Source organism: Pongo abelii, chromosome 19, assembly GCF_028885655.2.
Source record: "Pongo abelii isolate AG06213 chromosome 19, NHGRI_mPonAbe1-v2.0_pri, whole genome shotgun sequence".
Classification (NCBI taxonomy): domain Eukaryota; kingdom Metazoa; phylum Chordata; class Mammalia; order Primates; family Hominidae; genus Pongo; species Pongo abelii.
In genome coordinates, this window is record NC_072004.2 from 58,228,368 (window position 1) to 58,250,801 (window position 22,434).

General features: G+C 51.6%; 1 protein-coding gene across 7 annotated transcripts in view; it reads right to left on the reverse strand.

Annotated features, from left to right (window-relative positions):
• The window catches only part of MSI2 (musashi RNA binding protein 2), a 429,533-nt gene that overhangs the window by 37,241 nt on the left and 369,858 nt on the right, over positions 1 to 22,434 (reverse strand). For 6 of the 7 annotated variants that reach the window (XM_024234809.3, XM_024234807.3, XM_054535667.2 and 3 more), the window contains one exon: positions 19,926 to 20,000. In XM_024234809.3, coding sequence (XP_024090577.2) covers positions 19,926 to 20,000 — 75 coding nt within the window. Of the gene's footprint in view, positions 1 to 1,330; positions 15,428 to 19,925; positions 20,001 to 22,434 lie in introns of those variants that run through there. The other variant, XM_024234810.3, reaches the window with a different exon arrangement.

The following is a 22,434-nucleotide window of genomic DNA, read 5'->3' on the forward strand; positions in this document are numbered from 1 at the left end:
CACCATGTTGGCCAGGCTGGTCTTGAACTCCTGACCTCAGGTGATCTGCCCACCTTGGTCTCCCAAAATGCTGGGATTACAGGTGTGAGCCACCATGCCTGGCCTGAATTTCTTATTGATTATAGTGGTCTGGTATCCTTAATAATATCCCAACTTCATAGCATCATTTTAGTGGAGCTAACATAGCTCAAAATTAGAATACACATTCTGTTTAGCTCTAACAATGACAAGTGGGCCAAGGGGTCAGGCATGACCCTAGTGGCTTAATACCTATCATATGTTAGTAAATCCAGCAGAAAAGAGAAAATCATTTTGCTGATCAAATCTCAGAGGGCCTGAGAGCTATAGGTTGACCACCTGGAACTTAGGTACTAGGAATGTGTTATGCTCCTCCTGTTTGGGAACCTTATATTCAAAAAGATGATGGCTGGGTAAAAAAGAAAGAAGCACTAATGGTGGAATTCCAGGCATAAACAGGCGTCACGGCTTGTAGGAACCATCATGTTTAATGGGAGTCAGACTCGAAGACCCATTCTTGCTAGAATGGAGTTCCTCGCCCTTCGAGTGGGATAACAGAAGAATCACCCGGCTTGGCCTCAAAGCCCAGCCTTCAGCCCTGGCTGTCCCTGCTTTGCTGTGCAATTGGACACGACACTTCACTTCTTTGGGCCCTATGTAACTTTTCTCTGTTGCAAGGAGGTCGGGCAAGATGACCTCTAAAGTCCCTTCATCTCAGACCCTGCTTGAGCTTGCCTGCGGGGAGAAGGATGATAAACCCAAGTCCTCTGAGGTTGGTGCTAACACAGCTCTGGGGTTAGTGACTCATCTAAGTGAAAGATGTCACCAACCTGCTGACAGTGGATGAGATACTTTGCTGGACTTTTTGGAGTTGTGATGATCTAGTGCAAATTAGAAGTCAATGGTGCTTTTGGGTTTTGGGGATTTTTTGAGGATGACATACCACACTTACTTTTTATTGCTTCTCTGGCACTTACCAGCTTCTTCCTTACCTAAGCACAGTTATTTTTGTGTGCATATCTTATTTCTCTTGCTGGGTGACAAACTCTTCTAGGGCAGGGATTCAGTCACATGTCCCACTTAGGACCTAGCCTAGAGTCTTCCCCACAGAAGACTGTCAATGAGCATCAGTTGATGATGGTCAGGGTGCTCTGATGCAGTGGATGAGGGTATGGGCTGGGAGTCACTGCTCTGGGTAAACTGCAGCTGAAAGGCAGCACTGCCTACAAGAAGCAGCCTCCCTAGTCCCACGATCCTCCACCCCAGTGGGGGCACATTCAATGCCCCTGGAGGGGTCCAGGGGCATGCATGATTCAACCAGCAGATGGGACACAGCTATGGCAAACGGGAGTGCCCTGCTCTGTGTGGGTGCTGATTCTCAATCCTGGTTGCTCACTGGACCCACCTGGGAAGCTTTAACAAACGCTGATTTTTGGGTCCCACCCCTGCAATTCTGATTACTTGGTCTGCAGAGCAGCCTCGGCACTGGGACCTTTAAAAGCTTCCCAGGGCCAGGTGTGGTGTCTCATGCCTTTGGGAAACTGAGGCGGGAGGACTACCTGAGGTCAGGAGTTCAAGACCAGTCTGGCCAACCTGGTGAAACCCTGTCTACTAAAAATTAAAAAAAAGCTAGCCAGCCGTGGTGGTGGGCGCCTTTAATCCCAGCTGCTCGGGAGACTGAGGCACGACAATCACTTGAACCCAGGAGGCGGAGGTTGCAGTGAGCCAACATTGCGCCAGTGAACTCCAGCCTGGGTGACAGAGCCAGAGTCTGTCTCAAAAAAAAAAAACCAAAAAACAAAAAAACTTCCCAGATGACCCCAGTGTACAGCCCAAGGTTGTAAAAAAGTAAATTTGTGGCACACATCTTCAGTCTGCCAGCTCCTCTACTTTGCAGAAGCAAAGCGGCTCCTGAGAATACAGGGGGCTAACTCTTGTGGCCAGTCCCCTGTGAGAGCCAGTGCGATGTCTCCACTCAGTGCAGTGGTTTCAGTCCAGCCTGGAGGAGCTTTAACCCTGGCCCCAACCCTGCCCACAGAATCGGGTGGGACCCGGGTCTCTGTGTCTTTTAAAGGCCTTCCAGATGATTCTGATGCACAGTGTAGGCAGAGAACCCTTGATTTAGAGAAAGCCTCGGGGTCTTTGTTTTCAGTTACCACTGAAAGGGTACTGCCCTCTGTCCCACGGGCTGGGGAGTATTACGTCATGAACCCTTTTCTTTGCCTCCTCTCCCCTTCTTGGTCTGAGAAGACACTGGTCTGGGAGTGGACTGCCTGGGGTATGGTTCTGGCCCAGTTGCTACTTATTTCTGTGACCTTGGATGAGTCAGTGGCCACTCTGTGCCTCTCTCAAAGGAGGAGATGAGAGAATTCTGAGGCTCCTTCTGGCTCCAATAGGTGGGATTAAGGGGAATCTTTATAAAAGACTCTCTCGTAATATGCATCACCGGCCCCGAATGGTCCATTATGAAACAATTTTTCCTATGTTGTGCTTACTTAAAGCACTTTCCACCCCCTTCTCCAGCACGCCTGCATCTCCCCAGCAGCAATTTCTATAGATGGTTCAAACATTCTTGGCTAAACCCAATGTTGCTTCACCGAATCCAAACACTAAAAAATAAGCAACCAAAAGAAGAAACTGTCACCCAGAATGTAGGAAACATGTCCTACGAGAGTTTGGAAACACCGCCATCTGTCATCCTGGCTGGCCCAGGATGCTCCCACCTCCTGGGCAGACCAGCCTGATGCGACAGGGCTGGTTCTTTTCAAGGAAATCCACAGCCCTGACTTCTGTGCAGAGAAAGACAGTGGCTGGAGGCTGCAAAGGGGTGAGAGTGGAAAAAAGGTGGATGGCACATGTTTGGAGTGGGAGGACCAAGGGACTCAGATCAGAACAGAGGGTGCAAAGAGGAGGAACAATTGATAACCAAAGGGACACACTTACATGATCAGATTGTCACATTTTGATTTGAAGGAAGATGTATTTCCATTCGAAAAAAAAAAAAAAGAACTTACCCTGGTGTCCTTGGCATTTGAAATAGGAATCTGTTTTAAACACATATTTTTGGGAGAAAGCCTGACATTCCCAAGGGTACCAACACATCACTCCCAAGGGGATCCCCAGACAGAGGAGAAAGTTGGGGCTGCTGGCTGGGGAAGGGGGTGCTGGGGAGTGAGTGTATGGCCTGGAAATGCCTCGCCCTCAGCTGCAGCTGGGAAAATGACAGGCACATGGAACCTGTCATCTGTCCCTCTGGAGAGGGGCCAAATGTGAAGGCCAGGCCTGTCTGCTGGGAAGGGTGAGAGGTTGGCGGCTCAGGCTGGTCCTATTGCCTAAAGGAGAGAGGTCCTGCAGTCAAGAGCCCTAAGGGTGTTAGCTCCTAAAACACAGGGATGGCACAAAAGTGCCCCAGATAATTTTTAATACAACTGCTGTTTAGCTTAATTTTAAAAAAGATATGTATGTAACTCTTCAGACTGATAGGACTAAAAGGAAGGTGCATCGCAATGTCAAACCTTCGTTGAGGTTTCAGAAAGTGTTTCTGTCAGGACACCTCTGACCGGATGAATGGCTTTGTGGAAGCATAAAATAGAAGTTAGGCAGCAACCCTGGGAAGCAACAGAGAAATCCTCAGAAGAGGCAAGTGCGGAACCAGGGGGCCCAGCCAGGAGAGCTGAAGGTGTGTGTCCGCAGGTTCCCTGCAACTGGGAAGCACTCAGGAAACACAGCGGAGCACCTGTCCCACCCCACTGACCCAGCAGAGGACCAGGAGTAGGGAGAGACCTTTCCCTGCCCGCCCACAGCGGGGCCCTTCGCAACACTGGATCTTGTTTTTGGCAAACAGATTCTGCAGCTTGAGAAGAGGCTTTGGTCTCAACCTCAGCCTGTCTCCACAACAGAACGTGGTGTCTTGGGCTGCGGAGGGAGAGCTCACGCCCGCCCCCAGTCTCTCTGAGAGGGGGCATTTTCATCCCACCCATAGGGGTTGCTCCAGGCCCATAGCCGAATTCCATGGCAATTCCTCCTGCCTCCCCTCTTCCAGTAGGGTACCTTTTCAACCTGGGCTGCACCCAGAAATCCCATGTGGAGCTTGAAAAATACAACCTGGGCCCTACCTCCAGAGATTCTCATATAATCGATCTGAGGTGCAACCAGGGCAACAGAAACTGCCAAAGCTTTCCTGGGAATTCCAGCTTGCAGCTGGAGCTCAGAACACCGCAGTAGGTAGTTTGTGTCCTGCGACTCTCTCGGGGGGCAGGAAGCAGAAAGCTCTATCTGGGGACTTTGGCCCAGTATCCTTCTCCCTGGGCCCGTTCTACCCCTGAATCACTAAATCCCTCCCCAAAGAGGGCTGGGGCCTAGCATTCAGTACCTGCACTCACCCAGAACTTCCGCAGTGAGCTGCAGCAGAACTGATAACTCAAGACCCATTCTCAGCCCTGTGCCCTCCCAGTAAATACTGAGTGCCTGCTACAGGCCAAGCTCGGTTCTAAGCACTGGAATCACAGCAGTGAACAACACACAGTCTCTGCCCTCATGGAGCTTAGAGTTGCTAGCTGTGGACAGCAAAGGGGCTCTATTTATGGGACTGGGGTCCCAGGACAGGCTGCACACAGATCAACTGCCCAAGGAGAGACAACTGGCTAATGGTAAGCTGGGCCTGGGCTAAAGGAGGCCATGGCTTACTCTTCCAGGAAGAAGGTGGGGGACCTGTGCTTTGGACCCCTCTAGCTTGGAACCAGGCATTGGCTGTGTCTGCTCTAGGGTCTTCTAGCTGAGCTCAAGGACCTGGGTGTGGCTACACCAAATGCCACTTGAAGATAGAGAGAGCACTCAGAAGACTCAGTCTTCAGAGATGGGAGTGTAGGAGTGGCCATTCCAATGAATTCTTTTCTCCAAGATCAAGTGGCAAGAGAGAAAGAAAATGGAGGTATTGCTATAGCTATGATCTTCACCTACCTCCAAAAGGTCTCACCACTTTGATTCAATTCAGTTAAAAAAAACTACTGAGCTGGGCCCTGGACACATGACCAAGACACAGGTAATTCTTTCTAGTTACTACCCATTGAGGTGGAGGCAGGGGACAGATCCCTGACTTCAGAGGCCCTGGAGAGTTCCAGCCTCAGGCATCATTGGCCTGACCATCCAGGGCCTTGGGGATGATGTGCATTTTGCTGCAGTGCTGGCCAGACAGCTAGCATCAGGAATGGCTGACACATTACAAGGGCTCTGACGCCGGCCCCCAGCCCTACAGGGACACTAGGTTCAGCGTCACTCTCTGGCCAGCAGGACTTCAAGGGAGAGAATGTCCACATGGAGTTCATTCCAAAGCCAGCCCTTGCTACCCTGTGCCAGCAGCCTGTGGCTCCTCAATAGGCCAGGGATACCCACTTCCCCACAGAACAAACATCTATCTGCCTGTCTTTCTGAGACCTCGACTGAGACCTTCAAAGTGAAGGGATTCTAGCTTCAAAAGAGGCATCAACAAACTATCTTGAGAGTTTTTCTTTCCAATCACACCCTCCTCTTCCCTAACTTCTCATAACAACGGCAATTTCTGCTTTTGAGCCACTCTCTCATCTACCACCAATGGGTGTCAGGACAAACTATGAATGTTCTGGCCATTGATCCTTCCAGAGTTCCCTGTTCCGATGCTTTTTACACTTCTCCCTGTACCCAAAACTTCAGAGAGAGTCACAGTTTTGCTTTCTTCCAACAGCGTCTCTTGCTAAGACCCTGAAATCTTACACTCTCTTTGGGTTCCTTCTCCATGCCTGCTTTCTCCCCAGCTTCATGTCACATGGGCTTTTTCAATGAATCTGCCACAGCAGGATCCTAGACCCCAGTCCAGTGGCCCTCACCTCTGCCGACCAGGACAGCAAACGCTCAAGTCTTGAGCGCTCCGACTTTTTTTGCTGAAAAACTCCAGGTTTCCTACTTTGGCCCCATCACTAGCTCAGTGAGTAGATGAACATCTGTGATCTTAAATTCCCTCCCCTAGATGCCGCACCACTCTTGTCTCCTGAGTGACGATGTTTCAGATGTTGAAGGGCAGACACTGCCATGCTGGGCACCAACCCTTTTACTGGTAGACTGTGGAGCAGTCAGGGAGTCTCAGGGGAGAGCCCAGCAGTGGTGGGGACGCATTTTGGCTCAGGGCAGCAGCCATTTACCAGCTAGTACAGAAATATCTAAAAATGTCAACAGCCAGTAGTTTATACCACTACACTCTAGCCCTTGTTGAAAAGGTGGATGGGAGGACGGCCTTCTTTATTCCTTACTTTCCTCACCTGTAAAAAGGAAGAGCTTGGCTTTGATGATGAGAAAATAGTCATTACACTAATGATAACACAACAGCAGCCACCATCTGAGCACTTTTCATGGCCACAGAGCGTCCATGCATCATCTCAGTGAGTCCTTGCTACAACACTACAAGGAAGACATTACTATTCCCATTTAATAGACGAAGAATTCTAGGTCCAGAGAGGTTAAAGAAAATAGTACACAACGGTGGTTAAAATCCCATCTCCCACACTTACTAGTTGTCGGACCCAAGACAAGTTACTTAACTTCCCTCTCTGCCTCCTTTTCCTCCTCTGTAAAACCCAGTTAATGATACCTCCTCCTAGGGCTGCAGTGAAGATCAGTGATTCAGTGAGACGATGGCGTTGGGCGCTCAGCACGGTTATCTGTTGCTTGGTAAGTGGAATAATAACATTTATTTCTATTTTTATTATTATTGCCCAAGGTAATAACTGTAGCAGAGCTGAGAAATCCCTTTGGTGCCTTCCTATTCTAAAATCCTATTAATTTATATGGCATTTCGCATCCAAAGGGCTTTAATAGATAACATTGATAATTCGCTTGTGAGTGATGGGGTATGTCTTATCTGAAGTGCAAGCTTAACTCTGGCGGGTTAATCTGACAGCAGGAGGCAAGGGCTTGTGGAGGGCCAGGGAGAAGCAGCTGGGGTGGCCATCGCCCTGTGAGGTGGTCACCACAGGCATGAATGTGGAGCCTGCAGCCCCAGCGCTTGTGCTGGTCAGCTGGACTGATGGTTCCCAGTGCCCTCCTGCACTGATGTGCTGCCCTTGAAACAGGGTCTTGCCCAGCTCCCCCCACCACCTCTAGGAGGGGCTGGACCAGAGGAGACTTCCTGGGTCCTTCCACCAGAGTGGAATCCTGTTTGCTGCTCTGTTCCCAACAAGCAGGCAGGGGCTCACCTCTCATTCACCACTGTGTCCCCCGCATCTAGGGCAGGGCCTGTGACATAGTGCTTGGTGACTATATGCTAAACACCTGAAGGAAGGATGGAGCGATGGATAGGTGGAGGAGGCAGGGTAGACACAGGGGATGGGGAGAGGTGCTTCTGGCCTTACCTGAATCCCAGCACCTTCAAAGCTGGTCCTGGGTTTCAGGAGAAAGCCTGTAGAATCCCTAAGCAGGTATCACTAAGGGAACTGTGGGGCTGGCCTCAGACCTTTCCCTGCAAAACCAGGCGTACCCTGGGGACAGCCAAGCACCTGCTCAGACTCAGGGTGGGGCAGCAGGGCCTCAGTGGAAAGAACAGGAGGCTACCCTTGCCTCTCCCTTTCCCACCTCAAAGGCAGCCAGCCCTGGCCAGCTGGCATCCAGAGCCCACTGGGGCTGCACAGCCATATGCATCAAGGCCCTAGCAGGGGAACAGCCTCCTATGGCACAGGTGGGGTCAGCATCCCTGGCTCACAAAGCATGTGTCCGGGATTCCCTGGGTCTGAGAAGAGTGGCACTGGCTTCCCAATGCCAAAACCTGTTGTCCAGCTGTCTCAGCCCAAGTACTAGGACAGTCTCTGCCCAGATGGGGAATCCATGGAGGCAGGAATGCGAGGGAGGGAAGACACATCATGCGTTTTTGGGCCTCCTGCTGGCCCTTGAGGTGGAATAACCTCCCTCATCATCTGCCTGGCGAACTTCTGTGTGTGCTCCAAAACTCGGCTCAGATGTTGCCCGCTGTGGTCTGAACGTTTATGTCCCCGCCAAAATTTATATGTTGACATCCTCACTCTCAAGGTGATGATATTAGGAGGTGGGGGCCTTTGGAAGGTGATTAGGTCATGAGGGTGGAGTCCTCATGATTGGGATTAGCGCCCTTATAAAAGAGACCCCAGAGAGCTGGCCAACTCTTTGACCATGTAAGGACAGAGCAAGAAAATGGCAGTCTACGAACCAGGAAGGAAGTGGTCCTCACCAGATGTCCAATCTGCTGGTACCTTGATCTTAGACTTCCCAGCCTCCAGAACTGTGAGAAATATAACTTTATGTTTTCTTTTTTTGAGACAGGGTCTCATTCTGTCACCCAGGCTGGAATGCAGTGGCACAATCACAGCTTACTATAACCCTGAACTTCTGGGGTCAAGTGATCCTTCCACCTCAGCCTCCCAAGTACCTGGGATTTCAGGTGTGTGCCCCCATGCCTGGCTAATTTTTTAAATATTTTATTGAGACAGAGTCTCACTATGTTGCCCAGGCTGGTCTCAAACTCCTGGCCTCAAGCAATCCTCCCGCCTTGGCCTCCCAATGTGTTGGGATCACAGGAGTGAGCCACTGTGCCTGGCCAATTTATGTTGTTTATAAGCAACTCAGTCTATGGTGTTCTATTACGGTCACCAGAATGGACTAAGTTTTCGCCCCTTCCTGAAGGCTGTCCAGCAGAGTCAACGGCTCCCTCTGTACCCTGTGCAGCTGCTCCAATCACTCAGGATCACATCTGGCCGCACGTGGGATGCTCCTTCAAGCTCTGAATTCCTTGCACCCTTGCTCAGCAACTTGTGCCCCAGGAGGCCCTGTCTCGGGTCGGGTGCTGATGACCGTCTCCAGCTCTCTGCAGAGAATGTGCCTTTGCCCCAACTGAAGAGACAGAGAGCAGAGGCAGTGACCCAGTTGGCTGGGGTCTCTCAGGGGCAGGGGATTCAAGCTGACCTGGGCTCTGCAAAAAAGTCTCTGTGCAGGATTCCTTTCAGCCTGGAGAGGAGGGGGTGGGGGACACATCTTTGCCTTCTGCTTTGTCCTTGGCTGCCAGAAGGCACCAGCTACCCAAACCTCAGGCCTGGCACTGCCCTTTGCCTAGAATTTCACATGCTGAGTAATTTTCTGTTTTTCGTTGTTGCTTTGTTTTTTAAGTTGCAGCCTTTCACTTGTTTTTGCTGATGGAAATGAAAACTGAAGGGCTTGAAGAAAGGTGATTAAGTTCCTGCTAGCAGACTTAATGGAGACTTTGTAAGGCTGGTGGTACAGGGACCTAAGCAGGTGGGGGGGGGGTGGAGGAAAATGAGATCTGGTGGGCACTGGGCCTCAGTCCACAGAGGACGAGGTGTGGGGTCACCTGCAGCCTCCCTCACTGTAGCTGCTGCCATCCTGCCATAGCTGGTGGGGCCCTCTGCTCCTTGGGCCGGGCTGCCTTCCTTGGTCATGACACTAACCTTTTCTAAAGCACTAGATCATTCCCGGTCCCACTAACCCTCTCAACAACCTGTGATGAAGGATCAATAGCCCGATTTGACAGATGGGGAAACTGAGGCCTAGAGATGGCCTTATTTTCCTGGCAAGCTAAGGGCAAGAACTCAGTATCCTGGCTTCCTGCCTGAGGACACGGGGCTCTGGGCTTTGCCATGGGGAGCTGAGCGCTCACTTAGTCACATTTCCCTTTATTTATGCAGAGGAGCTTCAAGAGGCACAGAAAGCTGATCGAAAGTGAAACCCACAATTCTCGTCAATTCAGATTGCTCCAATTCATTTCTGCAAACGTTTATTAAGTGCCTATTAGGCGCCGTGCTCTGCTTTCATCTGGGAATAGAGTCAACTCCTGATTTTCCACGCTGAGGGAGGAACGTGGCAACATATCCACAGCCCCGAAGAGCCTCGTGCCGCGGCCGGTCTGGGTTTGGGGTGTGCCACCGAATTTTACTTCTCTGTCTTCTTTTAAAGCAGCAGACATGCTTTCCTGTCTAAGCTTGCCTTTAATATTCAAACGAGAGGATAAGCCCCAAGTATACACAGGGCCAGGTGGCGCAGGAGTGGGCTGGCCATGAGGGAGCTGGCTTGTGATTTGAAATCTGGCTGTGGATCTAATCTGGGAAGGGGTAATCCCTAGAGACGAGGCTCGAGGGCTCGAGGGCTGTTCAGATTAGAGGGCTGGTGATGAGACAGATGTGTGGGGGCTGCTGTGTCAGGAGGGCTTTTCTTGACAGGGAGCATTTCTGTTTACGGTGCTGCAACATCTAGCTGGGGTCCCTGGACACACGAGTCCATGCTTATGGCAGCCTACCTGGGAAAACGACTAGCCTGTCTTGATATTTCAAGATCTGTTTTCCTACTAGCAAGAAACCAGCCATTGCTCACACTGGTTGGGCTCCATTCTGGAAGCCAACCAGAAGCACTGCACCAGGCAGAGCCTGAGGGTCTTTCAGGGGTCCTAGTGAGGGCATTTCTGGGGCAGGAGATGAGGAAAGAGCCCCTTAAAAACTGAAGCAGGAGGAAAGAGGGAGTTTCAACTTACAGGAAAACGAGGGGCCATCCAGGCAAGCCTGGAATCGCCTCCGCAGACAAGATTACAGAGCCTGGGGAGGGGGGCTCTGTGCTCTCACTGAACTAGCCAAAAAGAGCAGGACACGGGAGATGCCAAGACAGGAAGCAGCTCCCTGAGCGCACCCCGGGGTCTCGCCTCTCCTGAATGGGGACTGACCACAGAGGTCTCTGCCACTTGGGTGAGCTAGAGGAGGGGGTGGATGGAAGGGCTCTGAAGTTGCTCCCCCCGGTGGCCCAGGTTACCACTCCCAGCCAGGGTCCTAGGCCTCGAGCATGGCAGCTGCAGCATTTTTGAATGTTTTGCAAAATGTCAATGACCAGACAGATCTGGCAGGTGGGTGACAGCAGGTTCAGGATGCAGCCCCTTGCCTATGGCCAAGGCTTCTCTCTCGGTCACCTTGCTTATGCCAGCTCCTCCACCTCCTGAGAACTTGGACTCCCTTCACTCTGATTTCCACATCCGAACCCTACCCCTCACGCTAAGACAGACCACAAGCCTCTGCCTTTGCTTAAAGACCTGATGACTTGACTGAAGCTTACCTTGCAAGCAGCCCTACAGACAATGGACTACAGCGGCTTCCCTCCAGAGGAACAGGATATCCCTGAGCTAGCATATCCCTCTCCTCAGACACCAACCCTCCCCACTCCCCCGCGTATCTTTTAGAGTGATGGAAAATCACCTGGCACCGAAGAACCATCATTGGACAGGAATACAGAAGGCAAGCTACATGGCAGACAGGCCGTGAGTCCTTCCTGGTGCAGCAATCGGCCACATCGCTAATCACAGCCGTCCTTTCTGCTGAGCTAGGACTTGGCCTCAACATCATTCTGAAGCCAGTGCTCCAGGAAGCCAGTGCTCATCAGTCAGGATCAGCACCCAAGAGCAAACCTGTTTTCCGTTGCTGAAGAGGCAGGAGCACAAACTGGCACTTTTATAACCAGAGTTCAAGCTCAGCAGGCTGGGGAAGGGTCTCCCTGCCTGGGGAGCTGTGCTGCCCCTGCTGTTTGCACACAGTATCCTGGGAGGGAGGCTTGAGCACCAAGCCATGACATGTTAGCTTGGCCTCCTGGCCACCCCGAGTGCTCTGTGGCTGAGGCTACTGTTGGTTGCCAAAATATTGGCCCAGAGGCCTTTTGATGGTTAGGGCCATAGAACTGCATAGAACTGCAGGGCTCAAAGAACCACTAGCCAGCCCCAGGCAGGGAGAGAGGGATGGAGCCAAGAGAGGATGAGGCGGAGAGGAGATGGGGTGCAGAGAGAAGGGACAATCCTCCAGACTCACCCTCATGGCCCCCCACTTCTCCAAACTCCTCTGACTCACTATGGAAGTTCGACCACATCACTTCTCTATGTGAAATCGTCTCCAAGTACTTCACGTGCTTTGGGGATCAAATTTAACTTCCTAAACTTGACTCAGGAGGCCCACCATGGCTCCAGCCTTGTAGTTCTCCTCCCACCCAAGATGCTTCTGCAAGCTCCCTGTGCACTGAACTACTCACAGTCCCTGAGACCTGCAATGTTTCCTCTCTCAGGTATGTAGCAGAAATTGCTAAGGGTCTACTAGTAGCCGTTCCACTCTTCTTTTTTAGTGCCAAAATCCTTTATTTTTATCTGAGCACACGGCTACCTGGAAAAAAGATACCTCTGAGGTTTCCAGGCAGCTGAAACTGGTCATGTGACCAAGTTCTGCACAATGGGATCTAAGCAAAATGTCCTGCATGACTTATAGGAAGCATTATTAAAGGGAAGAGATGTATTCTTCTGGGATGAATATGTGATGGCTGGAGTTTGAGCAGCCTTCTTAGACTATGAGGTGGAGTCTTATGCTGAAGAGAACAGAATGAGATTAGAGAAGAAACCCAGACCATGAGTATTATAGAGCCACATCCAGACTTCTTTTACATAAGAGATAAATGAATTCTTATTTTGTTTAGTCCATTATTATTTTGTGTTTTATTACTTTTGTGCTTCTCTTCTTTCTTAAAACTATCTGATTCAATGTCTAAGCATGTCATTTCTCTGTCTGGGATATACTTCCTTTCCTTCTTTACCTGGCTAATTCTATTTGGCTTTTTGAGACCCAGTTCCGGTGTCACCTTCTCTAGAGGGCACTCTGGGCAAGCAGCCCACCCTTGCACCCTTACAGCATAGAGAGCTTCTCTCTCTCTCTCTTTTTTTGAGACAGAGTCTCACTCTGTCACCCAGGCTGGAGTGCAACCCAGGCTGGAGTGCGATCTCGGCTCACTGCAACCTCCGCCTCCCAGGCTCAAGCAATTCTCCTGCCTCAGCCTCCCAAGTAGCTGGGACTACAGGCGCCTGCCACCACACTGGGCTATTTTTTGTATTTTTAGTAGAGATGGGGTTTCACCATGTTAGCTAGGTTGGTCTTGAACTCCTGACCTCAGGCAATCCATCTGCCTCGACCTCCCCAAAGTGTTGGGATTATAGGCGTGAGCCACTAAGCCTGGCCAGAGCTTCCCTCTCTCTAGTGAAGTGCCTGTCTCACGATGTTCAATTGGTCTTATCACTGCTTCTCTCCCCCTTGGGTAGCCCAAAAGCATCTGAAGGAGTGAGTCTTATTCATATCCAGATGTCTGGTACCTATTTCAGTACCTGGTGATAGCAAAATGGGGAAGGAGGGAAGACAAAGGATGGGGCGTGAGGGTGGGGAGGAAGTCCTAGCAAGTCTCTAGCTTCACGTAGGAATCCTGTATCATTCCTTTCACTGATGACAGATCCATCATGGGGGATAAAAATGGGAAAACCACTCTGGAGAGCTGACTTAGTAAGAACATCAGTGCCCACTATTTCTAAAACTTCCAGTTTTATAGCATTTACCAACTTACAAGGCACATTCATGCACGTGTTATCCCTTAATTGTAACAACTCAACTAACTAGGCACTTTCATTATCTTCAGGGCTTGGAGGGGTACATGATTTGCTCAAGGCCACATGGCTACTAAGTGGCCAAGTGGGACCTGGAAACCAGGTCCTCCGGCTTCATATCCAAGAACATTCCCACATACACTGGTGCCTCCTCCACCTGCAGTGCTCTGGGGAGTCAGGAAAGCAGGCCACGTGCACAACCACACACAGGCCCGTGTGCGTGAGGGTAAGACTGCGCGCACACCTAGTGCACAGATGTGAGGGGCTCCAGATGTGTGTGGCGTTTTCACTTGAGAGGGGAGCCACGGCGGAGGAAGGAGCGTCGGGGCGATACTGTGCAGCTGGTGCATGCAGATGCTCTGCCACTCTGCTCAAGGACAGACCACCTCAAGCAAGTACAGAGGATGCCAGGAAGCAGGGAGGGCTGGGAACAGGCGGCAGCCAGGGGGAGTTCGCATGCTTTTAGAAACTGCACTAGGCTGTCGTCAGTGCTGGTTATTCAGTGCATTCACTTCCCCCGGGGCGAGAACAGGACACTGTCAGGCTAAGAGACGGCAGCACACAGCATGTCCGTGGTAAACAATTTATTTTTCTACCTCAGTTGCTTACAGGGGAAAAAAATAAAACGTCATCAGGGAGAAGCACAGATGAACTATTTACAGAGATGAAGAAAATTCACAATGGCTAAAACGTTTGTGAGGCAAGCATACTAGGACAAGTTCACCAAAGCAAAGCAATTCCTAGCAAAACAAAATATGGAGGGGGGGAAAGCCATACAGATTTGTTCTTTGAAAAAAATAATACTCATGGAAAAGCCTGCAGGAAAATAAAAGGAAACTAACCAATTATTACATCAAGCATCTTTAATGAGATGAGCCAAACTGCACGTGTACGGTCTCAAGGACAATGACATTCAAATGTATGGATTCACTCACATCAAATGCATCAAATGGAAGCGCGCGGGTCACTTCTCACAAACTACCAGCACAGACAAAGCGGTGACTCTTGAGGGTCCAACTGAGTGGTACATCGTTAATCCAAGAGAGTGGGTGTATTTCAGTCAGGGAAATGGAGGGAGTCAAGCCATGGGAAAAGATCCTTCTAAGGGTGATGGGCAGGAGTGCCAGCCTTGAGATGGGGCCTGATCAGGATAGGCCTCCTGTGTTCCACCCCCTCCTACTCCAATGGTGCCAGCAGGCAAGGCCAGGCCGGCACGAGCAGGGAGGCGAGCTGGGGAAGGCGGGGCCCACTGTGGATCGGTGCCCACTGTGCCTGCCATGTGGTAGCACCTAGGTGACTCCACTGTCCCTTCTCGAAGACAGACAGGCTTGTGATTATGGCAACAGACACTGGCCACAAAAGACAAAGATAGTCAGATAGTGTTTATATAGCTCCTCTTCCAGATTAGGTTTTTCACATTCTTAGAGAATAGTCTGTCTCTGTGTGTTCACCTTTATCACTGTCCACTGTAAGACACAGGTGCTCCAAGTCACGTATCTGCAACCCCTCTGGACCACCAGCACTTCAAAGCTCACCCCATGATATGTCCCCAACAAGCCTGTTTGGTCATGACTTAAAAACATTTGATGTCTTCTTCCTAGCTTCCCCTGAGGAGGCTCTACGAAGTTTGTGAGAAGTTTCCCTCTGGCCCCGTTACATTCTGAGGAAGTGGGTCGGTCACAATGCATACAAGAAGCAAAGTGGGAGGGGACTGGAGAATAATTTTTTTTTAATTGACTGAAGCAATGAGGACACGAGTCCAAGAATTAAAAATGAGAAAAAGAACATTCATTCAAACAGGCAGCTAAGACAGACTTTCAGTGAGCACTGACTGGAGCGGGGGGCGGCCCAGGCCGGACTGTGTCCTCTCTCTCTAGAAACGGTAGCAAACCCCACTTTGCTATGCCTCTCTTAAGAGCTAGTTGATAAAAATTATGTCTTGTGAAATCGGCAAATAGTCTGCAAAGTGAAATAAGAACAGAAATTAACAGATTAAACTGAAATGAGAAGTCCAGAGTGGGGAAAAGAGAGGAAGCAGGGGAGATCCCTGATCACAACCCATAATAATTCAAGACGGGATCCTGATCCAAATTCTGGGCTGGGGTGGACACCTGGATGTGGGAAGAAGGAGCTGTTCCCAGAGTGGTTGGTCACCACCCAGCCTTTCTAGAAAAGAACTACTCCCCACTCTAAAAACTATCCAGTGTCTAGCCTTCTCTAGGAACATTATATTTATTCTCATAGAATTCTGAAGATGGGCACAGCCAGGTGCCACTTGCCACCAGCTGTGTGGCCCAGGAAGGTCCCTGCAGCCCCATGTCACATGGCAAGAATGAGGCTCTACTAAGGGTGATATCTGCATCCCCAACCAGATGAGATGGATGTTCATAGAAAGGGTAAGTCTAGGTGGAAAGGAGGACCCTTCAAAAAGGGGATCAGATTGCATCTTCCTGAAAGGGGACCCAGGCTACCTGGTTTATGAGTGAGAACAGCCAGGAAGAAGAGTCTCGGAGCTCTCTAGGACCTGGGCGTGCTTTCATTTCTCCCAGCTAGCTGTCTTGCATGGCCCTGCTAGGGGGACTCAGAAAGGGGCTGGGAGAGGTTCGGGATCCACGCACAGCATGAGGGGGACTGGAGGTGGGAAGTGGGTAAAGTGGGCATACAGTGAGGACACTGAAAAGAAAGACCACAAAGAAAACATCACAACAGTTGGGAGGTGACATGACTGCTGTGCAATGTCACGAAGTCACAGGATCCCGGGGCATGGCAGGGGTCCACAGAATCTACCTGATGGGGATGAGGAGAGGGCAGAGGGCTGGGCTGCCCCATCTCTGGGTCCCCCTTCTGTACCCCAGCCGCCTCGGCCACATCCACCTGAAACTTTCCTTATTGGCATGAGGTGACAGATGGAAGTCAGGGCATCCCGAAGCTTTTCTGTAGCCCTGGCCCTGAGGCTGTGGCTCCAGCAGGAATCAAGTTTGGTTCTAGAGGGGCTCAGCTACTCCCTGCACTCTTGACTGGAACGACACATGGACCTACCTAGGCTTTGTGTCTGGAAACATTTGGCTGCTTGGGGAGGCATCCGGGATAAGCACAGACACATCACTCCACAAGGAGTATATCCTTTGGGAAGGGGTCGGGAGAGGAGTAGACTCCGACCCTAGCCTGGCTTCTCAGATGAGTGGGGTAGGTGGCCCCAGCCACGGGCCACCCTTCCCAGTTCAGGGCCACTCCACTCTTGCCCTCCCTGAGAGCAGGCAGCCTTACTCTTGTGGCCACTGGTGGCCCCCTTCTGGCCATTAGTTAAGAGAATCAAGAGGCTTCCATAGTGAGTGGGAAGGTGGGAAGGATGGAAAAATAAAAGTCTGATGGTTGAGAACAGGGCAGCTAACTCCCAAAGGTCAGGAAGCTGCTGTCTGTACATTGTAATGCCTGATTTCTATCCCATTCAAACCCACCTGATTGTACTAAGCTGCAGGGGCTGTGGCTATGACAAACAGATGGGCCCTGGGCATAAATACTCCAACCCCACTCTATCCTCCTCTCCGCGGCCCATCCCCCCCAGTTCCCAAAGTCTTGGCTTTGGTGAAGGGCTGGGCACCCAGGGGACCCTATCTCACTCTGCCCAGCCTCAGTCTGGTCACTGCTGCATGTCCATCTGCCTGGGGCAGGCCCAGGGATGCAGGCCGTGGAGGCAGAGTTCTACCAGATGTCTCCCGAGCCAGCTCATGGGGGCCCTGGGGCAGGCCCTCTGATGAGACAGGGGCCTTAGCATGGGGTCCACATTGATGCCCTCCCCCAATTATTCCATGTTAAGATCCCTCAACTCTGTCCTCCTGGGACTAGCATCACACTCAGGGGCAATGGCAGCCTGATTACGGAGGGGAGCAGGTTGTGCAGGCTGAGTGCACAGATCAAGGCTGCACCTGGAGGGCTGAGATGCGTGAGCCTTTGCGCCTGTCATCCCCTGGAGGGGAAGCCAGGGGAGGAAGTGAGAGGAAAAGCTCCCTTTGAACCTGCCACCAGTTTCTGGGCTGAGCAAGCCAGGCAGAGAATGAAGCACAGGGACGCTGACCCCACGGGTCTCTCCGGGAAGGAGCGGTGCGCATGTTTAAGTGTGTGGACCATGCACCCCCCAATAACAGCCCTCTTCCTTTAGGCACTGGAACAGCACCAGCCCATAAGAAATTTCCACGGTGACTGTTCTACATTCTGTGTTGGCAATAGCCACTTGCCACACATGGTTACTGAGTCACTGAAATGTGGCCAGTGTTTCTAAAGGAACTGAAATTTTCTTTTTACTTCTTCTTATTCTTCTTCTTATTTTTGAGACAGAGTCTCACTCTGTCATCCAGGCTGGAGTATAGTGGTGTGATCTCGGCTCACTGCAACTCTGCCTCCTGGGTTCAAGTGATTCTCTTGCCTCAGCCTCCGGAGTAGCTGGGATTATAGATGCCTGGCACCACGCCCGGCTCATTTTTATATTTTTAGTAGAGATGGGGGTTTCACCATGTTGACCAGGCGGGTCTTGAACTCCTGACCTCAAGTGATCCTCCCAGCTTGGCCTCCCAAAGTGTTGGGATTACAGGCGTGAGCCACCACACCCAGCCAACTTTAATTTAAACCTAAGTTTTACTAGCTACTTGTGGCCAGTGTTATTGTACCAGAAAAATGGACACTAGGGAGATGGTGGAGGGTGGCAGTTAAGGCCCAGACCGCCTGGTCCAAATGCAGGTCCCACCCCTTGCGTACTGTGACCCCTTCAGAAGGAGTTTCTACCTCTGTGCCTGTGCCTGGTAGGGGTCTCTGCCTGGAAATGGGAAAGTCTAATGACAGTGGCTGGTTGAGTGCTGGCCTCCCTTGTGGTGGTTCTTCTTGCATGTGCCCTTCTTTTCTTCAGGTCTGGGAGCCTGTGGCCATCCTGAAGCAGCCTGCTGCTGGGGGGCATCTTTGGGGACAGCTTCCTTAGTGCAGGCCAAGGAGCCTTGCTGAGGCCCCTCCCAGATGGGGAACCACCCCAGCCCCAGGGGACACTGGTGGGGGAGCCACCTGCACTCAAACTCCTCCATCTTGGACTTCTGCTTCTGTGCCTGCCTTCCCTGCACCCTCTGACCCACACGATCAGAGAGGGGCACAGACCCCAAAGACCATTCCTCGTAGACCCCCCTTTCCAAAAGAGAGAAGTAAGGCCCGAGAAGCTGAGTGACCTGCCCATGGCCACTTGGCCAGGTGGTGTCGGAGACAGGACAAGAGCCTGGGGCTTCCACCGCTGGCTGAGGGATCTGTCTGCCATAGAGCACGGCTCTAGGTGCCCCCAAATGCCTCCTGATCTCCCCGCCTACACCTTTCCCGCCCCAATGCTCGGTCTGAGGCAAAGACCAGGCCAAGCCCTCACTCTGCCCTCCTGTCATCAGTGTCAGGGCGCCATCTTCCAGCGACACGTCTTCACTCCCTTTGCTTCCTAATTCATCTCAGACCCTGACACTCCCAGACCTCCAGGTCTAGGCATGACGACAAGGCAGGGGTGAAACTCCACCTGCAGCCCAGCTCCCCAGGGAGCCTCCTCCCTCAGCAGAGAACTCACAGGGGACAAGACTCTGTCCCTAACACCTCCTCTGGAATCTCGGCTGTCCTTTGCACATGGACACCCACAAACACCCCAATATATTCTTATCTGTACTTCAGATTTGAGAAAGGCTGGGAAAAGGCACACCCTGTAAAACATCGCTTCCTTCATTGTCCCTACCCCATCCCTACAAGACCATGTTTCCCCTCGCTGCTTCTCCCAGGTGAGGTCCCAGGCCTGCCAGCTACCTGGAGCTGGAGCTGGAGCAGCCCTGGCGTGTGGCGGGAATCACCATGGGCTCTGACTCAAGTCTTGATACCCACGCAGAGGGAAAGGAGAATCTAAACAGCCCACCCAGGATGGACAGCAGCCCCAACCCCCAGCAGCTCAACATCAACACAGCCCAGAAGGGCGCCGAAGCCACAGCAGTCAGGACCGAGCAGGAGGAGGAGGGGTGGAGGAAAGGAAGGAAGGGTGGGGAGACATCAAACATTGGGCAGGTGGACACAGGGAGCGGGGAGGCAGGCAAGGGGTGGTAGAGGGTGAAAGAAAGCCCTGGGCCTAGAGTTCAGTCCCCAGTGAGAAAAAACCCAGAAGAGGCTTCAGAAAAAGGAGGTGAGCACAAGGAGGCCTCCTGCCTCGGTTCTCCTGCTTTCCCTTTAAAAGCTGCCGTTCTCAAATACCCAGCACCAGTGAGTTATACCTGAGTTAATCAGAAACTCTGAGCTGCATCCTGGCCTTGAACTTCAGTGGATTTGAAATTTATCACGTATAGGTCATTTTCAAGTGGATGCACGTGAGAAATGCATTCTCTTTAGGGGTCCTCTCACCTCCCCCCAAATGCAGCCCACCTCTTGTGCTTCCAAAGCCCTAGGAGACCAAGCCACTCACCTGGGAACTGATAGCCATAGCTTGGAGCAAATCCGGGGTAGCCACGGCCATAGGTTGCCACGAAGTTGGGATATCCTTGAACACAAAGAGAAAGATCAGAGTCCTGTTAGTACTGCCGCCTCAGGTCTGGGGTAAAATCTCACGGAGGGTGGCAATGAGGAACAGCCTGAGTTATTTTCCTTCACAGAATAATTTGTCTCCCATGAGGGTTTTTTATCAAGGGTCTGGGTCACCTCTCTCCCGTGGCCGGGGGCGCTGCTGTAAGCTGTTGCTAATTAACCCGTATTTAGGCAGCCACACCCCGCAAAGCCCATGTACTTTCCTGAACCTTCAGAGTAAATGCCATGCATCAGCACCAAACACAAGGCCTGCGCCTGGCTCTGACATTTGGAGAGCTTACCCTGCATGTACTTTACCTTAAAGCTATTGACAGTAGGAGATTAAAGTCCTTGTGATGCGTCCTCCCAAGGCAGTGGACAACAGAGCCAGCACCAGACAGAGCATGCGAACTCAGGACTCACAGTTTAGCGGCCAAACTCAGGGCTTACCCTTGGCCTCTGGAAAACGCTGGGCCTGATGAGCCATGACCCACACTGCAGTTCTGACACTCCACGGAGGTGCCAGGATCTTTGGAGAATGGTGAGGGGCTGGGTGTGTTAAGATGCATACCACAAAGTGTAGCTCCAACTCAGGAGCCCCGTGCCGTGTGACTGGATGGGCATTTCACCACAAGCGTATTGTTTCTAGACCCCCGTCTCAGCAGACAAGCTAGGGGGTGAGTGGTTCACTGAAAGACACTTGTAGAAACTGCCACTGGGCTGGCCACTGGGCACACAAGAAACTCAGCTGGCAAGTCCAGGGGCTGGTGTGACCATCTCAGATCTGTCACTAACCCCCAGTGATGTGAGGTGTCATTCAGCTCTCAGGGAGTCATTGTGGCTGCTGAGGCCACTTCGTTCTTCAAGTCCCTGCCTGATTCAGGCTAAATGAAGGCTGTATGGGTCAGGCTTACTCTGCCTCCCTCCACTCAGTGTATATGTAACCTCAGCACATCCATGCTTTTAAGATGCCACCACGGCCACCCAACCACCGAGAACATGACTTTCGCTTTGACCTTGGAGGTGAATGTCTGTGGTCATTTTTTGGCTGCCCAGCCCCTGAGCCTCTCCCTGTGTGTAAGTCTTGGAGAGAGGCCCAACCCCCCATCACAGAAGCTGAGAAGGCCTCAGGGCTCTTCCTGGGATTGGAGGCTGGGAGGCAGGCCTGTGAACCTGGGCTCGACAGATGGAAGCCCTCCTTGGGATCTGCCTCTGGAGCTGGTAGGGCAGAGGAAGAGGGACTGGCTCCGAATTTATTCTGGTGTCAGTAGCAGAATCTGGCATCCAGTGTTGGCAACAGTGGCCCCCTGACCAGGTCATTCCTGAATTGTCCCCTTGGCTAGGGCTAGGGCTCTGACCACCCAGCTCTCTCAGTTCCTGCCTGTTTTCTGAGTCCTGTTCTCCAGCCATCCTGTCAATTCTCCAGCACTGCCCAAGCTCCTTCGAATAATCTCCTTTGCTGCTTACAGCAGCCAGGGTTGTTTCTGTTGCTTGTTATCAAAACACTGGCAAACAATTACTTTGATGGGTGGACTTATGACAGCCTCCAGGCTCTCCAGCAATTGAGGGCAACAGTGACACTTTCCAAGGGTGTCTCTGCCCTTCTACACAACCCCTTTAAAAACATCCCTACACACAGCTCTAGGGTCTTATCACCCACCTGCGCAGTGGCTTCTCACACATCACACTGACCACTTCCTGACCCTGCAAGTGAGGGCTAACGGAGAAGGATCACTTACTAAATTCCACTTTGCCTGCACTCGGCAACAGGAGTCAGAGTCTGCTTGTCATCCTGCTGCCTACTCAGAGCTTTTGTGCCTTGGAGATGGGCTCCACCGTCCCTCACTTCCTGGTGGATGTTGGTGTTGTAGCCTCTGCCTAGGATCAGTGGATCTGCCACCAGACCTAGAGCAGAAACTCACGGGTCTGAAGTCAGGAGACCTGGGTTCCAGTCCTGCCTCTGGCCCACAACCATGCCCTTGGGGGTTGTTATGATTTGATGTGTGTGTTTCCCCCAAATTTCTGTGTTGAAATCTTAACCCCCAAGGTGATGGCCTTAGGAGGTGGGGCCTTTGGGGTGTGATGAGGCCATGAGGTGGAGCCCTCACGAATGTGCCCTTAACAAAGAGGTCACAGAGAGACCCTCACCCCTTCCAACACGTGAGGACATGGTTAGAAGGGGCCATCTATGAGGAAGCAGGCCCTCACCAGACATGGAATCAGCCAGCACCTTGATCTTTACTTCCCAGCCTCCAGAACTGTGAGAAATAAATGTTTGCTGTTCATAAGCCACCTCGTCTATGGTAATCTGTGACAGCAACCCGACTTAAGATAGGAGTCTTCCTTTTTCTCTTGGAGCTTAAGTCTTGTCACCTGTAGAAAGCCTTGTGGGTCCCTTGCAACAGTGACGT